We start from the raw sequence: 23487 nt of genomic DNA, 5'->3' as shown, positions 1-23487 counted from the left end.
AAAAGCCCTGGTGAATCATCAGGTGGGTCCTTCCAGATCAATACACACTCTGCTGGCCTACACACAAGCACACACAGACACATACACATATACACACATACACACACACACACACACACACACACACACACACACACACACACACACACACACACACACACATGTGCAGGCATACATAGCTATAAGGTCGATCTGGTAATGGATCTGCAGGCTACATGACATGTCCAGGTGTTGGAAGAAGAAATATCCTACATGTTCTCTCAGGCAGCAGTGAAAAAAGAAAAGCATTTTGAAATGGTACAATACATCACCATGCGTCATTTGTGTTAATCCTTAACTTGATGTGATAGACGAGGGTTCTTTAATTCAGGAAAAGGTTCTAACCTCACTCAGGTCTCAAGCAAGAGTAGAAAGAATACTGCAGGCCCACTACAATGAACTATGTGTATGAACAGAGAGCCTGTTAAAGGTACATTCAGAACCCTTTTAGCATGGGATGTGTTACTGTTCAAATGCCAACAACACATCCCATGCCAGGGACTTCAGGGCTCATGAAACGATATCACACTGGGCACCAATGAAAAAAATTTTCGAATAACTTTTTAGAGCCCCTGTTATTCAGAGGCCATTAGAATCATCATAACTTTTCCCCCATACATCATCCCTGTTCCCATTTCTGCAGCCATAAGTGCCCATGATTCAACCTTCCTGAGTTCCGTTCTAAGGTCGCCGTGCGGTGTGAGTTGGGGCACCCCTCCCCCTGCCTTCATTAGCAGCTTGACCTTTAGAAGAAGAAATGACCTCCTCATTAATGAGCACTGGGATCTTGGCCCAGGGCTCTCATCTCAAGGGAGCTGGACCTCCACCACAGGTGGCCAGGACAGAGGACAGAGATGGCCGACCAATGGCCTACGATGGCGAGTACTTGGATATGCAGAAGATTCATATATGTATTGATTAATGGATATGCAGATGAGCCCTATATTTATCAAACAAATAGATTTATTGGACAGTGCAATGTGATTGTGAAGCAGACGGGGTGATTTGGCAAGGGCGATTCATACACGGCGCACTCTGCGAGGGAAGCGGAGAATGAATCGGAAAGGTACACAGCCAGAGACGAGAGTTCAAAAGCCACTCCACTGGACCCTTTTTTTGGCAGTTGGTTCCCGCCAAAATGAAATCTCCAATGAATTATTAAACAACCATTTCCATATATTATGAAAGAGTGAGTATGAAAGGCCTATAGATTGCATTTGACTTGAAAAGGAATGCCTCTTTCCTCGCCGGTTATAGACAATCAATATATTCGAGTGATTGCTTTTTTCACTGACAGTGACTAATATTAACTGAGACGAATGTACCTGGACCTGCAGTGCTGTGAGCATTGTCAATATTTTGTTTCAAGCTGCATATGTCTTCCATTGTATTATCATCCATCACAAACAGGTTGCCGTATGAATGAAACACAGTGTGGTGAGGGGCTTGGCAGAGGATGGCACTGAAATATGTCACAGGAGTTTTTTTCTCTGAAACCAAAAGTTAATGTTTACAGGATTTCGAGGAATCGACAACACACCGCTACTGCTTCTTAGTAGCCCTGAAATCTCATCATTAACTGAGCCTAACTTTTATTAAACTGCTTATAACTTCTAACTTAACTGCTGGGAATGATAAGGGAAATGGTTCAGTCGCCAGTCTGCGGGAATGTCACTCACCCGCTCTGTGATGAACCATGAACAGGGCAACACAAAGGAGCCGACAATAACCTTGAAGCGTTTTGGAAATGGAAACGGCGGTGCGCGGAGCTGCCAGCACCACGTGGCCACGTGTGACACACGCAGGCACATACTGCTGTTAAATGAGGGCTAATGACCACTCTGCTGCCTCTTCAAGCTGAATTTACTTGCAGTATTAAGCCTGTGTGGACTGGGTGAGAGCAATCTGCGCAAAAGCAGTCAGTGACTCAATGGTCCAAAAGAAAGCTCAATATTAAACCAATAGAAACAACTATATAAGAATCAGAAAACGACAGCTGTAGGAGTGGTTCAACCACCAAATACAGCCACCTGTTGAAGATGGGGCTAAAAAGTCACATGTCTCCGAATGAAATGTGGCGTGAGTAAATCTCAGAGTGGTGTCTGAGGGACCAAGGCAATGATCATATCCGCCAAGGTCACAGGTGCGGAGGCTGACCATGCTGCTTGCAGGGGGGAAGCCTGAGAGTGTGAGGAGCAGAGTGTGACGAGAGGTGCGTGAGGAGAGGAGTGCGGGATAAGGCATGTGAGGAGAGGAGTGTGGGAGGAGGAGTGGGAGGAGTGGCGCGTGAGGAGAGGAGTGTGAGAGGAGGAGCGTGAGGAGAGGAGTGTGAGGAGAGGAATGTGGGAGGAGGAGTGTGAGGAGAGGCACGGCAGAAAGGAGTGTGGGAGGAGGCGCTTGAGGAGAGGAGTGTGAGGAGTGGTGCGTGAGGAGAGGAGTGTGAGGAGAGGAATGTGGGAGGAGGAGTGTGAGGAGAGGCGCGGCGGAAAGGAGTGTGAGAGGAGGCGCTTGAGGAGAGGAGTGTGAGAGGAGGAGCGCGAGGAGAGGAGTGTGAGGAGTAGCGCGTGAGGAGAGGAGTGTGAGGAGTGCAGTGAGAGGAGCGGCGCATGAAGAGCGGTGCGTGAGGAGAGGAGTGTGGGAGGAGGTGCGTGAGGAGAGGAGTGTGAGGAGAGGAATGTGGGAGGAGGAGTGTGAGGAGAGGCGCGGCGGAAAGGAGTGTGAGAGGAGGCGCTTGAGGAGAGGAGTGTGAGAGGAGGAGCGCGAGGAGAGGAGTGTGAGGAGTAGCGCGTGAGGAGAGGAGTGTGAGGAGTGCAGTGAGAGGAGCGGCGCATGAAGAGCGGTGCGTGAGGAGAGGAGTGTGGGAGGAGGTGCGTGAGGAGAGGAGTGTGAGGAGTGGCACGTGAGCAGCGGCGATGATGCTGTGCTGAGGGGATGACAGCGTCTCTCCCACGTTTAAGGTGCTAATGCACACACGGCACCAGCCACCCCACCCCGTCCATTAAAGACAGATTAGTGCAGTCACATGAAAGGCCTCTCGCCACAGTGCTGGTTTAGCCACAGAGCTGGTTTAGCCACAGTGTCTGCTAATCTGGGAACTGATTTTTTTTTAAAAAGCCAAAAATCTGCTCTATTACATTTTACTGTTAGTTTGTCATTTTTTTTATTATTGAGGCAAGAGTTGTTCTTTTTGATATTCACAGGAAATTAGATCAGCTAGAAACCTCTAATGCCCAGGACTGTCCATATGAGATGTAAGAAATATCCCACTGTACATTACAAATGGAAGCAGACAAGACTCAGTGAGTGGGTGTGGTCTGGGGACAGAGGGTGGGGTCAGCCCTGGGCAGGGGGATGGAGGCGGTACCTGAGTGTTTTGCGGACCATGTCCTCGTCGGTAATGCCATAGTAGGTCAGGGTCTCACTCCAGACCGGGTTCAGGGTGTTGCGGAGTGTCTTGGTGCGGAGCTTGTTGGCCTAAGCAAGGAGACAGAGAAGTTACGGCTTGGACACTTAGTGAAGGCCATGCAGAACAAGAGTCAACTGCATATGCCAAATATAGTGCTTTATCCTTTATAACTTGAATGTTACAGTAAACAAATATGGTGATTTATCATATAGCTCAGTGAACTAAAGGACAGAACCTTAATCTTAGAGCTGACATAAGTAATTACATCAAGCGCATGAGTGGATACTGGGATAACAGTCCAGTGTTTGCTGAATTAATAACAGGATTTTAAGTAGCTAATCTTTTTCAACAGCCTGCATGTTTTCTGTGGGGAATAGTACTGAATGTGCAGCCATTTCTTTTTACTGAGAAATTATCCAAAAATACAAGCATATAACCTGTGTTTGATCGACTGAGCTCATATACGTAAGATCATTGTTAGCCTGCTGGGAATGAAAAATGTGCTTTAAACCCTTTTGATAAAGGCATGACAATTTAAAAGCTCCTTACAATAAAATGCAAAAGAGGTATGTACTTTTATTAAAATCCTAGATAGTACTTAGTGACCTTGAAAAAAACAACAACTGTAGAACATGAGTCATTGGGTATGGTACAGCAAGTACTCACATTAAGGAGATCAACACCCTATATCAAGGTGTGCAGAATTATTAAGCAGCTTCTTTTTCTCAGGTAAATTGGGCCAAAACGAGATTTAACTAGAAATTTATAGAGATTCTTGACTCTAAAAAGTCAAAAATTGTAAAAAATCTTTCAGAGTGAGGCAGCACTTTTAAAATTGCTGATACTGGGGTGCGATCACAGAACCATAAAATGTTTTGTTCCAAATAGTCAACAGGTTCGCAAGAAACGTGTTGAGAAAAAAAAACACAAATTAACTGCCAAAGATTTGAGAAGAATCAAACGTGAAGCGGCCAGGAACCCGTTATACTCTAGTGCTGTCATATTCCAGAACCGCAACCGACCTGGAGTGCCCAGAAGTACAAGCTGTTCAGTACTCAGAGACATGGCCAAGGTAAGGAAGGCTGAAACCCAACCACCACTGAACAAGACACATAAGGTGAAAGGTCAAGACTGGGCCGAGAACAGATTTTTCAAAGGTTTTTTGGACTGATGAGATGAGAGTGACTCTTAACGGACCAGACGGACGGGCCCGTGGCTGGATCAGTAACGGACACAGAGCTCCATTTTGACTCAGACTCCAACAAGGTGAGGGGGGGTATTGCTATGGGCTGGAATTATTAAAGATGAGCTAGCTGGACCTTTCCAGTTTTTAGAAGACACTTCAAGCAGTGGTACAGGAAAAGTCTGCATCTTTCAAGAAGATCATGATTTTTATACAGGACAATGTTCCACTGCATGCATTGAAGTACTCCATTGCCTGGGTAGCCAGTAAAGGCCTTAAAGATGAAAGAATAATGACACGGCCCCCTTCCTCACCTGACCTACACCCTATTGAGAACATATGGGCCCTTCTTAAACAGGAGATGTATGGTGAAGGAAAACAGCACAGCTCTCTGAACAGCGTCTGGGAGACTGTGGTTGCTGCGGCACAAAAAGTTGATCGTCAACAGATTAAGAAACTGACAGACCAAATGAATGGAAGACTTATGACTGTTATTTGAAAAGAAGGGAATTTCTGTTTTTCATTTAGTTGCATAATAATTCTGCACACTAATATTTGCTCAATAATTATGCGCACACAGATATTCCTAAGAAAGCCAAAACCTCACTTTTACTTTCTTAAATATTCAGGTTTGAGGTTTATTTACATTTTGGATTGACCGAGAGCACTGTTAGTTGTTCAGTGATAAAATGAATCCTCAAAAATACAACTTGCCTAATAACTGTGCAAACAGTGTGAAACAGCGAAACACTGCAGTTACGGTGTTTAAATAAGGGACAGTGTACAACCAGCCAATCAGTAGGTTGCAAAATAAACCCTCACAGGGTGATCAGGACATTGACATGAAAGTTCCAAGTTTCTAGAATAATCGGGGGGTACAGACCCCCAGAGCCTCATAGATCTACAATGCAAACATGTATCATAGTACACCCACCTAGTTAGTGTTAATGTCACATTAACAAGTTTAATGGTAGAACATGCCACAAATGAACTAGCTAGCTGAAGACATTACTAATAGCCTGAGGCAATGGGGCTGATTTAGTGGTACAATGTTAAACTAAAGATTAAGGTAAAGTGAGACAAGGTGAATGGAACTTCTTTTAGGATGTTTATGGGCTACGTTGTCATCTGTCAGAATAATAAAATAGACGTGAAACAGTAGAAGGACAGATTAAGCAGTCTGTTTTTCAAAAATAACAGACCTTTGAATGCCTCAATTGACCAATCAGAACCATCGGAGCCATGTAATAATACACCATAATTTGTATTTGTTGGAGTCTTCCCCACAATATAAATCTCCCTCTCCATCTCATGCACTCACAACACACACACAGCGCTGCTGATCAAAGGGGGAAAGCAACATCTGGGCCTGTTTCATCATCTACGAGGAGCTATGAGCTATGATTCTAACAACACAACACAACAACAACATATGCTCACACTCCCTCTCAGTAAATTATTTAATAACCCTCTGAACGAGATTCCAATAGGGCCATAAGTCGTGATGTAGTCAGGTCATACGTACAGTATAGCAGGGTAAAATCAGGAGTGCGCTGATGCTAGCCAAGAAGTGGGTGGCTGGCAAGGCTCTGGTATGGGGAAAAATACTGCCACCACAACACCCCCACCCCCACCCCCCCACCCCCCAAAAAAAAAAAAAAAAAAAAAAAAAAAAATATATATATATATGTGTGTGTGTGTGTGTGTGTGTAACAAATTTGGATTGTGATTATTTGTAGTCTTCTAGGGCTTTGTCAGTAAAAAGCAAAAGAAGTGGTTTGGTCATGAGTTTGCACAGCAAAATTTGATTAAAGGCTGATTAACTTAAGTTAAGAACTTTTAAGTATGATAGATTGAGCTGCACAGGTAACAGATGTTTCAAGGATTCAGAAGACACAATGAGTTTGATCTACGGAGCTGTTAATGAAAAAGCTTTGCGCAAAACATGGAACAAATTAAAATGCATTAATTTTGGGAGATGTAGAATAATTTTAATTGTATTACATTTAACACAGCTGCTTATTTAATTTATGTAGACTGCTTTGCTAGATACATACTTTATACTGTATATGAATAATCTAAAAGCTATACAGTGTGCGTGTGTGTGTGTAAAGGATATAAAGAGTGTTCACAAGTACATACTTTATATATGAATTATTTAATCTGTGTGTGTTTGTGTAAAGGACATAAAGGATGCACACAAGTACTTTATATATGAATCATCTAAAATACACACACACACACACACACACGTGTGAATGTGTGTTTGTGTGTGTGTGTGTGTGTGTGTGTGTGTGTGTAAAGGATATAAAGGGTGTACCCAAGTACATACTTTACTGGCTCCAGGCAGCAGGTGCAGTTTGACATAAGGATCTGACAGCCCATTGTGATCCATGGGTTTGAGTCCCTGTATGAAAGAACAGAGACAGAGAGTTGTTTACCAGTGACAGCATGGAAACCACACTGAAAAACAGGGCTGAACTTTAGCTGCCATTAACATCACAAAGAAGACATTACAAGAAACCTGTCAGGCGTGCCAATAGAGCCAAAGGCCTAGGAGATCTTATTTAAGTCAAACTATTTTATTTCTTCCAAGGAACTCCTTCTTCAGAGCAAGCTAGCCCTGGTCAGCTGACTGAAACCACTGGAGGTAGTGCTGCTCACCGACAGGGGGAAAAGAACCCTTTCTGTAGCCAATTAGCTCACATTAGATGCTTTTCAGTATTAGGGAAAAAAGCCCAGCTGGTGGCTTGTTTTGAGAGGCCGGTAGTAATGAGCAAAAGCCAAGCAAGTCAAAATACCTGAAGTGGGAAGTGTGGCTTGGCAGGCCTGTAAAGAAGGCTGCATGGTCGTCGTGGCGTCGAGAGCCGCTTAAGTTCACCTACAGCGGATTAAAACGCTGCATGTGCGAGAGGTGTGTGTCTGTGCGGGGTGGGGGGACGGACCGTAGGATTTAAAGGCCAGCTGTGGGTGTGTCAGGATAAGAATAACATGAAAACAACTGTGTGATCTGAGGTTCTACACTTTGTCGATGTGTGGGTTGCAGCATGCCGTGTGTGTGTGCGGAGCTGAGGCTTTCCAGCCCTGGACATGCAATGCCATTGGTTTCTGTCATGGGAATAACTGTGTTCGCCTCCACAGTGTACAGGTGTAAAACAGGAACAAGTTTTATAATCAACCAAAAGCTTGTGACTTTTACTTGCAGTCCTCGTTGGCTACTTTCAGAGCTGTGGTTCTCCACCCTGTGTTCTGACTGTTCAAATGGACATCTGTGATCGATATCTGATATATGATGTATGACGTATGACATATGACATATGACATATGACGCAAGTTAAACCTGATGTATTGATAAACTCAAGCCATGTGAGATGAAAGCATCAGTATCGAACTGACTTGGAGAAAATCGAAGATCAATGAACCATAAAGTTGATATTTTCTGCTAGGTTTAACCATCGCATTTTCTGAAGGGCCAATGATTATGTCGTCAAGCGGCCCTGAAATGGTGACTGTATTCGATGTGTGTGCCTCACGAAGCTCGGCACAATCTGCTCGCAAGTTTGCAGTAAATCGAGGATTTTTTCTTCTCTGTTTTTGTCTGACTTCGTGGCAGGACTTTAAATTGAACTGCTGCAATCACTGAGCCTTACGGCCGCCCACTGGCAGCAGAGAGCTGCGCCTCTCGCAGACGGCCGAGAGGAATGAACCAATAGCTTTGCGCTTCCGCCCCGTTTTTAACACGACTGACTTAAATCGGAGGTTATCGTACACTGAACCTGACTTAATGAAATTGTGAAGACAAGTGCAAATTTATTGCCTCAATTTTCAACTGCCACTACCAAGCAAAGAAAAGAGTGGAAGACTTTCAGCCGTAAACCGTCTTCAGCTACAACTACGGTGCTTGGCTGCGGAGAGCTCATCCTTGAACCGTCTTCCCAGAGGACAGATGCTTCCTCGACTGTGAGTCAGGCTGTCTCAGTCTCCTGCACGCCGTCAAGTTTGCTGTAAGCACACAGGGATCCTGCGGCCCGTAGTCAACAGACAGTGGCTCAACCTCTCCTTCCTATTTACACCCCAAAGTTGTTAAAACCACCAGGCTAATGAGTGTTTTTTTTCTGCTTCTTTTTGATACAGGGGTGAAAGGTCACTCTGTTCACACAAAGGGCCTGATTCCGATGCCAGAGTGCTAAAACCCAGCAGACATGTGCTTGTAGGACACAGCGGAGGCTGAATTCAGACGTATAAGATCGGAAACAACAAACAAACAATTTTATATATTTTTTTTACATTTCTTTTCTGGCCTTTTTCAGTCATTTGTCAACACTGGGGACTGTCATAAAGCACTCACTGGATGTCCAAATAAAACATAAAGCACTGACTGGATGTCCAAAATGTCTTGTCTGTCCCCTGAGCTCTGTTCTGCCACAGAAACAGACCCATACAACCTGTCATGGAAATGACTGCATCTGCAGCAGCAAACCTCTGACTTTGACGACATGGCCATAATCTCCTCCCTCCTCCAATCACCCATGTCCCAATTTGAACCGACTGCAGCATGCGGGTGAAAAGCAGGGGGGTCATGTCCGGCTCCTGTGAACCCGGGCACTTCGCTGCTGGTTTCTGTTTGCTGCTTTTCCAGGAAGCCGGAATGGCATGTGGCCCTCTGGCAAAAGCCAGACCACTCCACTCAGATCAACGGCGGAAAATAGCAGCCGTCGGAAGGCGAGAAGCTCGGGCTACGCCGGAGGCCTGGCACTGTTTCACGGGATGGTGACAAAGGAGAGTGTTTAAAAACACATATGCTGGAGCTCTCCATTGAAGCTGTGTCTGGAGCCCTTTCCGCAGATCCCAGCCTCACAGGGATGAGGCAAACATGGAACTCGGTCTCAGCGTACCTGGTTTTCACGGCCTAAAAGTCCTGCACTGATGGGCAAGAGGACAGGAATCCTTTTAGGGCTCCAGTCGCCTTACACACGTCGTTAGAATCATCAGCAAAGACGATACGTCGGCAGCTCTGGGTCTACTGTACTGTTTCAGGGTGCGTGTCACCTTCACTGAATTACACTCTTCAGGTCCGGTTCTGTAAAATTCCGTATGGGGGCGGTGAACCCACTGACCCACCCGTCCATGACTTCCCAGTCTGGGATGCTAAATCAAAAATGAGGTGCTTTGTGGGATGGCTAAAGTGATGCGAAGAAGCATCTTGGGCCTGTGAACATCATGCTGTGGCTAAATAGGTGGTTAATCATAATTGTTGGGGAGGGTGGAGCAGGTGTGTGTGTGTGTGTGTGTGTGAGTCGGGGTGGGGGGTGGGCAGTGACCAGCATGGAAGGCAGATGGTAGTTGCGCGCTGGAGTGTGTGTGTGCGAGTCTCCCATGCCCAGCTGCCCACTGCATTAATCACCGCAGCCTGCTGACCCCATACGCGCATGGGGAGTCGCTCCTAGTTAGCAGTCCTTTATGCCCTAAATCATCCCACTTCTCCCCTCTGTGCCTGTGTAGATCCGGATGGGTGGTGCAAAGCCTGGTTTCCAGTCTGAGCCGGGCGCTCGCACACGGAAGATGCGAGATCCGGCGAACAAAAGCAGGGGAGGTGCTGGGATCGTAACGAGCTCAACAGGAACCGGCGGCTGCTGTCTGTGAGCCAGTGCCAAGTGCCAGAATACTGGGCATGCGTGCTTACCACCCACGAGCTGCAGGTGGGTTTGGAGTCTGCCTGAGGGTGGAAAGGACGAGTAACGACCCATACAGGTTTCTGGGGCGGAGCCAGGGCACAGTGGGGGCGGAAGCGTGGTTGGAGGACAGTGACCAGGTTCGCTCTCACTGAGTGCGCCCACCCTCACGATGAATGGATGCGTGCACATGTGGGCGCTGTGGCAACCGTTAGGAGTCATCTGGCCATGAATGTATGTGGTGGAGAAAGAACAGCTACATAAATACCCCCATACACACACACACACACACACCATCTACAGCATGGCAGTCATGCTTTGGATTGACAAACACCAGTCCTCCAATCTGACAAACACCAGATTGCTATGCAGGGTCATTAGCTCTGAGTGTAGTTTAAATGTCTGCACAGAAAAATTAATCAGGCATGCGCTTACAAATGGAGAGAGGAGCGCTAGTACTCTTTCATCACAACATACTGAAACATTGAAAAAAGGTGTTCAATGAATGTTGCCTAAGACCAGGTAATTTATGCTAACTTCTTTAATAAGAGATCGTCATTCTTATTAGGAGAGATTAGAGTTAAATCAAGCTAGTGTAGCTGACAATACCAGTGAAAGACCCAATAAAACCTCCCAGAAATAAGACTCTTCAAATGAATGGAACAAAACCTTGTTAGCTTTTGTTCTCAGCTAGACAAATATCATGCTGTTTGTCATTTAATACAAGCGGCCCGTTCGACTGCTTAAAGTCACGGAATTTGCAAACTGAGCCCAAAAGGAGAGTGACGTGTTTTGGCATGGATGTGGAGCGTACCATAAGGCAGGTAGCGTAGACTAGTGGTTAGGACTTTGGGCTATCACTGGGAAGGTTGTGGGTTTGAATCCAAGGGGCACTGTATGGTGGCTGGCCCTGTTCTCTGATTGCTTCTTACCAAAAAAACCCCAAAACCCCCCAAAACACTGGGATAGATGAAGGTAAACACCCCCATACACACACACATGATATATGAGGACATACTTGTAATGACAGTAAATGGAATCTCAATCTTTGGGTTCAGGCCTAAGAGTGTGGGTATCAGTAGTGTGAGCTGGAGGCTGCAGTGACCATCATGTGCTGCATTTGGCAAAAGTCTGACTGTTCAATGCACAACCCCCCCCCCCCCCCCCCCCCCCGAGACAGTCAATTGTACTTTGCAAGAACTCATTCGATGGGGCGAACAGTCTGAGGCCTGATCGATTGCGAGTGTGGGGTGACCAGAGGCCATGTGGCATGCTGATCACACTAAGCAATATTGATTGTCTAGACCCCAGATTCAAGAGCCAAATTACACAGAATGCAGGGTGGGGAATTGTTTTCGTAGGCTGCGTGCATTCGCAGCTGGGCATAAATAAAATGCTGGTTCAATCAAATCAACAGATTTAATAATTAATTGTCATAATTAATTAAAAGTCCAAATTGGACTTTGAAAGTGATACTACTGCCAAGCACTTTCTTTAATACTTTGACAGTATTACTAATGTGGCCTGTAATGTGCAGTTTTGGTTGTGATACTGTGTATGGGGTCTGTACCACCGTGATGGTACTGGGGGTTTGCTATGGAAACAGCATCGGGGGAGTGGCTTACCTTTCGATACCTGGGCACCGGGAGCTGAACATCACGTTTGAAGTTACAGCCATGCAGCGAGAGACAGACAGAGAGACAGACAGACAGACAGACAGACAGAGAGAGAGAGCATGCAGGCGAAATGATAGGAAAATTCATTAAAAAACAAACAAAAGAAACAAGAATGTCAAGGAGGCACCAAAACAAAAGTAGAGCGACGTAGACGATTAAATGGAACAGCGTTCAGAATTAGTGCAAGTGAACAAAGAAGGAAAACGTATGAAGTGCAAGCACCAGGAGCTCACCTGTGCTCACCTGTGCACAGCTCATGGAATGCCACATCCAGTCCTGTATTGATGTCTTACTGTGCTTTTATTACCAAAGCCCTAAATGTAGCCATTATGAAGTGAGTGGATCTAAGCAGGTGTACTAAAGCAGAAAACCTAAACTTCGCTCGCTGAAAAAAAATGTAAATGGTATTAGATGATCCCTCTATTTCCTTCACCTTGGCAGGACGAGACAGACGCTCCAGACTTGCCTTTGTTCTACGGGAATGGCTGGTCTGGTTATACATTATTCATATGCTGGGCAATGAAGCTAAGATGCTGCGAATCTCTGCTGTGAACACTTTGCATGTTAAAAAAAGCAACTGCTCATGTGAGAGAACTTGGAGTGTGTCAGCTGGACATTTTTTTTTTTTGTGACACATTTTTCATAACTACTAACTAACTAACAGACTGGTGGCACCACAGGCAAAACAAATAATGGAAATGAATGTAATTTCATTAAAAAAAGCTGCAGATTAATTTGTTGCCTGGAGGTTCAATTAAGAATCTGTTTAGCCAAGTTTAATGGTTCATTAAGAAGTGTTAAAATGACATGCTCCAGATGGAACACTTTTACACAGGTTGGGACGGTACGTATCCAGGACTGGAAGAACTGGGATACCGTTAGATGATTTTCAGCACATTCTGTGACTGAGTCATTGTGACCCTTTTATTTCTCAACAGAACCTCAGCAGAAGAGTTACAATGACTAATCCCATTCCTGACCTTTAGTGGCTGAGGATAGACAGCTGTGGTGAGAAGACTGTCCATGTCTGGCAAGTTTGTTGACTATTAAATATACAGAGAGGAGCATGTAGCTTTCCTATGTGATACGCAGAGTTTAAAAAAAGGCTTCTTTCTTGTGTCAAGAGCTGATACTAGTAGCACTTCCTTACACGGCCGCATTTTTCGTCTCGGCGCGCTGAACTGTACCAGAGGTGTGGACCGTCCCAATCAGCAGCCGTGTTTCAGTCTCTTCGGTGTAGCGCTGACTGCACATTCTCCCTCAAATGTGTCGTCTGTTGTGGGCTGGTACGACAGCCCTGCACCGCTGCCACTGGCCTCTAGTCCTTTCTGAGCTAATAAGGGCAGCACCTTTCAGAGCTCCCTGAGGGAGAGAGGGGGAGAGAAGGAGAGATGGAGGGAGAGAAGGAGAGAAGGAGAGATGGAGGGGTAGGCAGCCTGCGGGGGAAGGGTGCTGGTTGGGAGGTGGACATCGCAGGGATGGACCCAGCGGGGCGCAGGGGAATGAAGTCTTTTCATTAGAAGCTTTTGCCCAGCATCAGGGTGAGGACGTCCAGCTGACGGCTCAAAGCAGACACGTGCAGCTGGGCTGCTGGGTGACGCCTCACGTGCCACGTGTTGAAAAGTATTCCAGGACGTACGTTATGGGCACACAGGTTGAGAGCACGTGGGGTACGTTTTAGGTGACATTTCTGTACTGCAGTACTACCACTTATATCGTGGAACTTATTCAAACAGAACACAGGCCTTAACCTTAGGCGATCATAACATGGAAATCTGAGGAGGCGATTATTATTACTTACATTTTAAACTGTTTATACACACAACATAGAACAAGGTATATGAATTCATAAAGTTGTAAATAGTTACAAATAGTTACAAATAGTAGTACATGTTCTTCCAGATATTACTGATCTCCTTTCAAAGCTTCGGTCTGAGAAGCATCAATAGTACCTCGCTTTAAAATCACAGAAAAACACAGGGTGAGCATCCATTTTCTTTCCACTGGTATAATACAAGCAATTTGACTGTCCGTCTCGGTCCCCCCACTGGCGGTGCTCATCGGAGGGAGGCTGTGTGCCCTGCGTCCGCGGATCATTACCGAGCATTTACGTTACTAAACCATGTGACCAGAGCATTGATCCACGTGATCTTTAAACCGATACTTTGTAATCCTAGTCTGTTACCTACCCTGTGTTAATGTCATAACAACCCTCTGGTATCAATGTCATCTACGGTGTAATGTCTGCATAGAGATTATGAGATAAATGAGAGTGTGTGTGTGTACACTGCACTTACTATAAATGCTCCATTATCTGTAGCCTGGATGGGTAATTCCTTGTAATCCTCATGTACTTCCTGCGACTGTGTATGCCTACATGCTTATCACACCATGACAATGCAAGACAACTCCATACGACTGATAACGGCCGACCTGCAATATCCGCTTCCCAAACAACAGCCTTTCTTGATCTCGTTCAGCTGCCCGGTACAATCAGTCACAGCGGTGTTACCCACGTATAACGGTACTGCACTAATTAAGATAGAACAAAGCAGCTTTTATAGAACATTCACTGACAGTTCTCACAGTTTCAGTCACATCTTTGGCTGTAAACATCCAAAAGTCACATTTGTTATACATTAACCTGGTGTAGTCCAGCTCACTTTTCTAACCTGACCCTCTTTTTTGGCTCTAAATATGCTCAAGTTAAAAGCTTATGTATTTCTCATACATAAATGATAGTCACAAAAAAGCCAATTCATTCTCTGAATCAGCTTTCAGCACACGCGCCAGTGACAGCCACCGTCGTTTGACCAGGGAGACGTGATCCCAGCGCAGAACTCTCAGGGACGAGATGTATTCCAAATACATCTGGTATCCAGGGTCAGACTCCGGGAGTGGCGTGTACTCGGAGAGCTGAATGAGGGCGGGGCCGAGGGGGGATGAGGGCGGGGCCAAGGGGAAATTAGGGCGGGGCCGAGGGGAAAACAAAAGATTCACTGTGTGCGGCAGTTTCTCTGTTCTGGGCTTTGCCATCCTTTCCGGCTGCAGGTGGCACCCTGCCACCTCGGTATGGCAGCAACAATGGTCACATGAACCCTGGCGCATGTGCCCCGCACACATCTTGTTCCCCCACAGGTGCTGGCCAGTTTTAATAACACGAGCTGCTTCAGCCCGCTCCCTGATTAAACAGAGAGGTGATGACTCCAGAAGCAGCAGGAGGAATTAGCTGCAGATACATCGAGCGAACAGCCACGTTTTGTGTGTGCGAACCTCCATTGCCTGCTCTGAACTCAGCAACCTATCCTCTGTGCACAACAAAATCTTTAGCGCACTGAGTGGAGCGTCACAGAGTGATTTCAGTCATGATGTGCTGGATTGAGACTCGAATGGAGTAGACCCACTTCACTGAGGTACAAAAAAACCCACTATTACCTCTGGCTGTGGGCCAGTGATTCGGGAGAGGTCTGATACTTTAACCAAAGCACCTATCACCATAGATACCGATCAGACATCAGCCTTGAGGTAACAGAAAGGAGGAACTGACATGGCTCCATTCGATTCTAAACGGTGATCTTAAGTTGCTGTGCTCTCTCGGCAGGAAGAGTCAGGACAGATGGATGTAGCGTGTCATCCAAAAGCCTGCTGCCTGAATCCCACAAGCGGAACACCCATCACAAGTACTTTAAGCATTTAAAAGGTTCTCCGATATGTGCACGGAATAGTACTGAGCGCAGTTCTTTGAAGGCTCTGATTCAGGAGCCACAGGAGTGCAGCGTGCCAGCGCACCCTTAACATGCACGTCTACGTTCTATGCTAATGAGGTGCTGACGTCTGTGTTATGGTCACACACACATACATATGCATTGGTGTGCACACTAAGAAGAAAGTAAAACCTATCCTTGCTATTTATTAAACTCCTCCATAATTCAGCGAAGATACCAGATGGCAGAGGGGATTATTTCGGCAAAGTCAAACATGAACTTCACTTCATTCTTCAAACCAATCCCAAGAAGACTCACGGAAGCTTTCCATGGCTGTTTGTTCACTTATTAATCTGAGCTCTCTCAGTGATGAAACCACATCATAAATCGATAGGCTGCCGTGTAAAGGTGCCTTGTGTTATGATGACAGGACTGATGAAACATTAACAGCTGGGAGCCAGGGGGAGCCTGCACCGCCCCCAAAGTAAAGGAGGGGGGAGGAGTCGGTGGGTCTAAAGACAGCTGATTGGCTGAGGTACGTGAGGGTGTACAGAGGACATGCAGGAGGTCAGTCATGGGATGGTCACCAAGTTCTGCCTGATGCCGAAACAACTTGTCCTCTCCCACATTGCGAGCTTGTTGACAAGGGTCCTTCCTGATATCGGGGAAGAGTTCTGGAGCATGGCCAAGTTTGTGATTAACATAACTGGACACTGACATTGGAATTCTGATTATGTACACGAATGCAGGTTAAGCCACAACCAAAGTCCCATTAAATGCAGGAATATTTAGACCTAGACTTAAACTACTCTGACTCTCAATACTAACTGTATTGACTTAACCATCATTTCAAAATAAGAGCTTTGCTCTACCCCCTTAATCATAAATCATGACAGTCTAGGCTAGATTTAATCATCGCGGTGCTAGGGGTCCAACCCCACCTAGCAATCAAGCCTCACGTGTTCCCCATCCGGCCTGGAGCTGTCCATGGTGCTGAACAGAAGGAAACTACCTTCAGCACCTGTATTGTGGACAGTACTAACAACTTGACTCTGGGGCAGAGTCTGAAGATGAAACACTGTTGTCTGCACACGATGAAACCACCTGCACTCACTTGTCCGGCTGCCCACGGACGCCACAAAAACGCCGCCCCCGATGCGGAAGGGTGAGTACCAGCTCCATGGCTGCAACTGCCGGTCGACAGTCCTTTCTGTTTCTCTTTGTTTCAGTCTCAGCAGATTAGAGGGATTCCCTTACCGGAGACCATGTCGTCTTTACCAGACTCGCGCTGGAGCTTCCTCTGTGCTGTCCTCTCGCAGACACTGCTCATGCTCGGTGGCAGGGAGGGTAGCTCTCGAGCCTCCCCCACTCTTTTCTTGGAACTGTCAGGCCATTTGGCCACTTTGAAGTGAACAAGCCAACAAAAGAAACCCCTGCTGGGACCGATTCATATACACCCAGGTCCTGCTGCGATCCAGCTGCTCACATCAATTTTACGTTGAGAGACAGAGCAAGAGATCACTTCTTTAGCTCCCATGAAATTTAAGTTTGATTAGATTTTAAGGTTGCCGTGGGAAGTCAAAGTTTCTTTGCTTAATGCAGAATGCAGCCCATATTCCACAAAAAACTCAGGGAACTAGGCAGCTGTAGTGGTCCTGGGGAGAATAGTGGGTCTGGGGAGAACAGCATATCCCCGGGAATGGGACATTAATCTCCAGCGAATGCTAAATAGGTCCACTTGCTGCAGGGTTTGTTTTATTCTGTGCTCTTAAGATAACAAAAAAAAACCCGAAATATAATATGTAATTTGTCATGAGCAGGAAAACACACTGACTGCACAGTATATTAGGGTTGTGACGGGAGCATTGGGTTTTCTGTATCCTCCTGAGAAAAATAGCACAATGGCTGGATAAAACAGAAGGTAAACAACCAAGATTTTTAAAAAATGACTGTAAGACTGAGGCAGACCTGTGAAAACACAGCAAGGGCCTTGCCATCACTGATTAGCTAGTTATTCTTACCACAGCTCAAAAACTCAAACCAAACCAAGCGAAACGATCCTTGTTATCTCCAAAGCCCAGGAGTGCTTCTGGGCTTCTCCAGCTAAGTACTCTGCCTCGGCTGGGAGCTCGAAACAATGTTCACATGTGCGAAATGCAGACGCTATATCGGGAGTCAGCCAGGCGGGAAAGCCTCTCCCAGGCCAGGGCCGGTGGGGGTCGGGGGAGGCGGCCGCCAGTCGCCGAGCTCCCGCAGTCTGCTGGGGTTGACGTGCTGAGGCTGCTACGCCTGGGGGGCTGAAAGAGCCCCCGTGGTGAGCCCTGCGTCCCATGTGTGCTTCACTGTTGTTTTGTCATGCGGCGTCTGCCCGCCTGCTGTTTCCCAATGAAATGGGAAACCGAAGTCCTGCCTCCCACACTGGTGCAGCGCACTTTGGTTCCCAGCACGGTTTACCCCTGAGGTGCAAAATTAATGAATATATAGAGAGAAAAAGTCTGGAGCCCAAAATCCAGGAAGCACGGCCTGGAGCAAGGAGTGACTCATGGCTGTGGAGATAACGTGGCCAGGGTGAGCAGGCAGACAGCTTTACCAATTAAAAAGGGGGTAGGAACATGAGCACTGTACAGGTGGGCATGCTGGATTTTCCAGGAGAAAAAGCTGGTTTACGGAAAGGGTTAAATGAGCCTATCAAATTCTGCCAAGTGCAAGTCAAGATGTGAGGCCGAGTACAGCGAAAGAGAAAGAGAGAGAGAGGGAGGGAGAGGGAGCGAGGGAGGGAGAAGGAAGGAAGCAGGAAGAATGCGATAGAGAGAAAGAATGGGGGGGGGTATTGAAACAGAAACTCTTGCCCCATGGCACTTCAAATCACAGTGAGTGAGTGCTTGTAGTCTCAGGGGGACTCCGGTATGCACCACATCACACCTGCGCAATGACGGGCGTCTGACACAAGTCTGGACTCTCTGCTGCGTGCATGTTTTGAGTTTAGCTGAATGAATGTATGTTAGAAAGGGGAGCTCAAGGTCATATTGTGGATGTTTTTTTAAGATTTCAAATGAATAAACTAACAAACCAAATTAATGTAATTTAAAACCTAACACACTTGTTTCCTTTGCTTTGATCTTGGAGTAAACTAATTCCTGTATAGTATATATAGTAAAAATTATGAAAAATGTTTATTTATGATAGCAAAAATTGTTATGCAGCTAATACAGTTAGCTAAGCCTGCAAATGACCATACATTTTAGTCATGAAAATGAGTGTGTGCAAAATGTAAATGTAAAAATAAATGTAATTGATTGAAGGTATATTAGGACCACAAATAGCAACCCATTGTGCATTCAACCTTTTATTCTACCAGATAATTTATTCAACCTGTTAGAAAAAAATCTTTTCTTAGCACAAGACCTGGCCAGGACTGAGCTGCCGAAATAGTAAGTTAATTCCCAATGCTCAATCACATTGTTAAAAATGATTCAGCATAGGGGAATTCAGAGATGGAGAGCGACACAATGAAAAAAAAGAAAAGAAAAAGTGACACAGAGAGAGAGAAAGAGAGAGTGAGAGAGAGAGAGAGAGAGAGAGAGAGAGAGAGAGAGAGAGAGAGAAAGACATTATCTTGGTGTCTCACCACAGGATGGTTTTGTTTGCCAGCAGGGGTTGGCTGGCGGGCTTTTGTTTATGCTGATGCAGGGCTGACAGGATGAACAGAGCAGGCAGACAGAAACTAGAGGAAATCACTGGTCCAACCTTACGATTATTCCCTCCCACTTAGGGTTAATGTTTCATCTCCAATTCACCCGAGTGGTAATTATTGCTCTAGCTCACAAACAAACACGCAAACAAATAAACCCCCCATCTACCCTCACAAAAAAAAGAAAGAAATGTTTTAGTGTTTTATAGTGTTTGGAAAAACCGCAGCAGTATAACGAGTGAAACAGCTGGCAATTGGTAGGAATCAATATTTGTACAGGTGGGCATCAGTTTGTTCTTGGATTAAATGGGGTCTAAAGCTAAAGGTTTTGTTTTAAAATCCGAGTGTGAATGGTGCGCCACCCATCACACCTCCATGTGCGTCCTTAAAACAGCGGTGGCGGCACAGGACGAACGTTGCTTTGTTTATGTTGTCGTCTTTTGTTACGCGTATCTTTGTTTTGGTTACTTGCTACGCCTCCCCCACATGTGTCTTATTCGCCTCACCATCTGGGGGGTTGATATGCTTTTATCCTTTATAGGCCGTTTGTGTTTCTGTGACCGTTTCTTGGTCAATCTCTGTTTTGTTGGGTTTCTTTTGTTCCACTTTGCACACTTTTATGTTCGGTTTCATTTTTGTTTGTTTCATTAAACTGTTCAGTTGGAGAATCGCGTGCGCTCGAGAGAGAGAGAGAGGGAGAGAGGGACAGAGAGAGAGAGAGAGAGAGAGAGAGAGAGAGAGAGAGAGAGAGAGAGAGAGAGAGAGAGACAGAGAGGGAGAGAGAGAGTAGATGGTTTGTTAGAGAGGGAGGGAGAGGGAGAGAGAGAAGGGTAGAGGAGCAGAAAGATATAGAGACGGATAAAGGGAAGGAGAGACATAGGGAAAGGCAGAGAGAGAGAGAGAGAGAGAGAGGGACAGAGAGAGAGAGAGAGAGAGAGAGAGGGACAGAGAGAGAGAGAGAGAGAGAGAGAGAGAGAGAGAGAGAAAGAGAGAGAAAGGGGGCAGAGAGCTCCCAGTCACTCGTTTCATACAGGTGAGACAGACTGTAGAATTCCTTTGCGGCACGAGCCCTGAGCTTTCTGCTGATTCATTATGATCTTCATGATTAGACACCTGTCAGTTTTGTAGCAGCACTACCTGGTTTATGTCATCAGGTGCCCTGTAATATACTACATGCATTCAATGTAACTGAATACTCAGAGGTATCATGGGAGATAATAAAAGGGTCAAGGGTCGTAAAGGTCTCCCCTCTGCAGTACTGATATTAGTCATTATGCCAACTGATGACAAACAACTACCTGTCATTGATTAATACTTAGACACCCCCACACGAATAGGAACAAATAGCTCAGCCCACGCTACAGGCAGACGGAGAGAGAGAGAGAGAGAATGAGTAACAGAGAGAGAGAGAGAGAGAGAGAGAGAGATAAAGGTAGAGAGCTTTTGGCTAGCTTTTGTGATGGCTACCTGGACACTGAGAGGATGAGACAGTGGCAGATGCTACCAGCAGCATCTGTCAGGGGAAATACCCCTCACACCATGCTGCCTGGGCAAAGGAGCAGACTGTCGCCATCGTAGACGTCTCCGAGGGGCGTGCCGCACTCGCTGGGACACAGATGAGCACGGGGCGAGGGTGACTGGCTTTTAAGAGTGTCTCTCAGCGGAGCAACAGCCTGGGAATGCTGCCAGGAGGGCTTGGGGGAATGGAAGGCAAGGTGTGTGTGTGTGTGTGTGTGTGTGTGTGTGTGTGTGTGTGTGTGTGTGTGTGTGTGAAGGGTTGCGGGGGTGGCTGGCAGTCTATCATGTTTCATTCTGTCCTGCTGCGAGTCTAGACAAGGGAGACCTCTAGATGGAACACGCCGTGTGCTTTGGCGAGGGCAACATGATCTCACGGGGAGCTCGCAGGAATGATGATGAGGCTGCGAAGACTTGTCCTGGACCCGTGTCCTGGACCCGTGTCCTGGACCCGTGTCCTGGACTGATGTCCTAGACTCAGCAGGGGTGCTTACCTTGGCTTTGTTGATGGTGCAGTGGAGAGCGTTGTTCTCCTGGTCATAGAGCAGACTGAACTCCAGCGTGCCCAGGGTGGCTGTAGAGGACACATGCAGAAGACACGTTAACCCGCCAGCACATCCCTTACAGGGAGGCGAGAAGGGAGATTTTTCATTTTCTGGGTTTTTCTGGCGGTTCTTGGTACACATGAACGTGGTGGGCCGTGGGGCAGAGCCACATTCATGCTCTGGTGGGTCCGCACCTCGCTCCCATACGGCGTGAATCAATAGCCCCCGATTTTTTGTGTTCTGTGCTGGGAAAGCAAAAATAAACAAATAAATAAAACAAAAGACAAAACAAGCAAACAAAGAAAATTCTTTTTTCGAATGACCTTCAAGGCAACAGGCAGCCCTGTGCTCCAGTGGTGCTGTTCATAACATGCCTCTGTTCATGGCTCTGGAAAAGGCCCAGCGCAATGCAAGGCTTGGTCCAGATCGTGCAGAGTCAAGGGTAGCGGCTGGGAGCCCTTCTGCTCGGCCCTCAGAGGGACGCTGCACGCCGCTCCCCACGGCGACCAACACCCGGGGCTTCCCTCCCACAGTTGCCTGTGCTTAACGCCTGACTCCAAATGTTAGAAGGGGATCAAAGAGAACTGGAAACCAGTGGCGGCAGCAGACTCTATTACACCACAGCCTGAGGGTGCAGGGAGGTTTTCTGTGGCAGGATATATCAACAAGCCAGCATGTTTTGAGCATTGTCACTTGATGCATACCAGCACTTGTTTATAAATGGTGACTGTCTTTAATTTGATAAGTGCTGTGGTCTGAAGCACAAGAATGGGGATAGGCATGTGTGTGTGTGTGTGTGTGTGTAAGAGGGGCATCAGGGGACACCTGAGGGATTAAACCAGGTTTCGATTACCAAGATTGACACACCAAGCGTGACTTCAATCTCTAATGCATTTATGAGATGCTGGAACGTGGGGCCCCAGCCGCAGGCGAATTGCCTTAAAATAATTGTTTGTCTTTCCAGCACCCATCTTGCCTGCCTCTCGGTTACTGCGTCAGATCCGTTACACTGGGCTGTTGTGTTATTTTTACACTCCTAAAGGGAAAATATCCTCCAGTGAAAACAGGGACAAGGATGGACAAGAACATTAGTTGAGGAGGACAAGAAAGCGTGTGAGAGGGAGCGAGAGAGGAGGAGAGAAAAAAGGCGAGGTAAAGAGGGTGAGGGAGAGAAAGAGAGAGAGAGAGATACGGCAACACGAAAGGGAGACAACTGGGCTGAAAGGTAATCTTGTCCTTAAATATAAGGCTAAATAACATGGAGGGAAATACATGTCACAGCTGATAAGATCATAAGTTCACGGATCAGTTTATCCATTCGATTCATTGGCTAATTACTATGTGACAACGGCCGAATGAAGCGTTTGGCACTGAGAGCTACTCACAGCTAAACGTTCATCAGGACGCACACAGGAAACGTCGTACTGAAGCCAAACCTGCCCCCCTTAAAGGTTTCTGAGCCAAAGCAACGACACACCGGATCTGTTTTGTGACAAGCACCTCAATCAGCTGGCTTGTTTAAAAATTCTGGATTGTGGAGCAGAGGTAAGTAAAGGTAATATCAACTATTTGAAATACAGGCCATTGTGCAATTTACTTGAGTGTCAGGAGTTACTGTAATTGAAGATCTGCACTCATCTGTAAAAGCTGTCAGATCTACAGTTCCGTCGCTTACACAGCATTTTCAAACTTCACCCTTGTTCAAGTGGCCTACATGCCAGTACTACACCTCCGTGCGTTTATACCTCAGACGGGGTCTGAATTCTGCTTGATGCATTAATGCATTCAGAGAGCTGCAGTTTGTGATGAAATTCTGGGTAATGTGATAAATGCTCCAGCTACAGCAGGGGTGAGGATAACAGTGAATTGGCTGGCGTAATGTATGAGAGCGCGTTACAGCGCTTGAACTTAATAGTTCTTGTTAACAGTAACAGCGCATGGAGTTGCGTAACTTCAGCGGTCCTTCAACTGTGAAGTGCAAGAAGCTCTTCGCGTGTCATTCGCTATCTTGCACGTTTCTGCGCACGATCTTTAACTCTCCAGCGGGAGCGAGGAA

At 46.4% G+C, this 23487-nt stretch overlaps 1 protein-coding gene across 1 annotated transcript in view; it reads right to left on the bottom strand.

Moving 5' to 3' along the window:
• Positions 1-23487, bottom strand: part of LOC113573752 (double C2-like domain-containing protein beta) — a 57977-nt gene that overhangs the window by 16047 nt on the left and 18443 nt on the right. Inside the window, exons 2-4 of the mRNA XM_035527193.1 lie at positions 21381-21460; positions 6961-7035; positions 3404-3513 (exon numbers count right to left, since the gene is read on the bottom strand). Of these exons, the coding sequence (XP_035383086.1) occupies positions 3404-3513; positions 6961-7035; positions 21381-21460 (265 nt within the window). The remainder of the gene's footprint in view (positions 1-3403; positions 3514-6960; positions 7036-21380; positions 21461-23487) is intronic.

This window comes from Electrophorus electricus, chromosome 6 (genome assembly GCF_013358815.1).
Source record: "Electrophorus electricus isolate fEleEle1 chromosome 6, fEleEle1.pri, whole genome shotgun sequence".
In the NCBI taxonomy this organism is placed as follows: domain Eukaryota; kingdom Metazoa; phylum Chordata; class Actinopteri; order Gymnotiformes; family Gymnotidae; genus Electrophorus; species Electrophorus electricus.
This window is presented reverse-complemented; position numbering and strand designations above follow the sequence as displayed.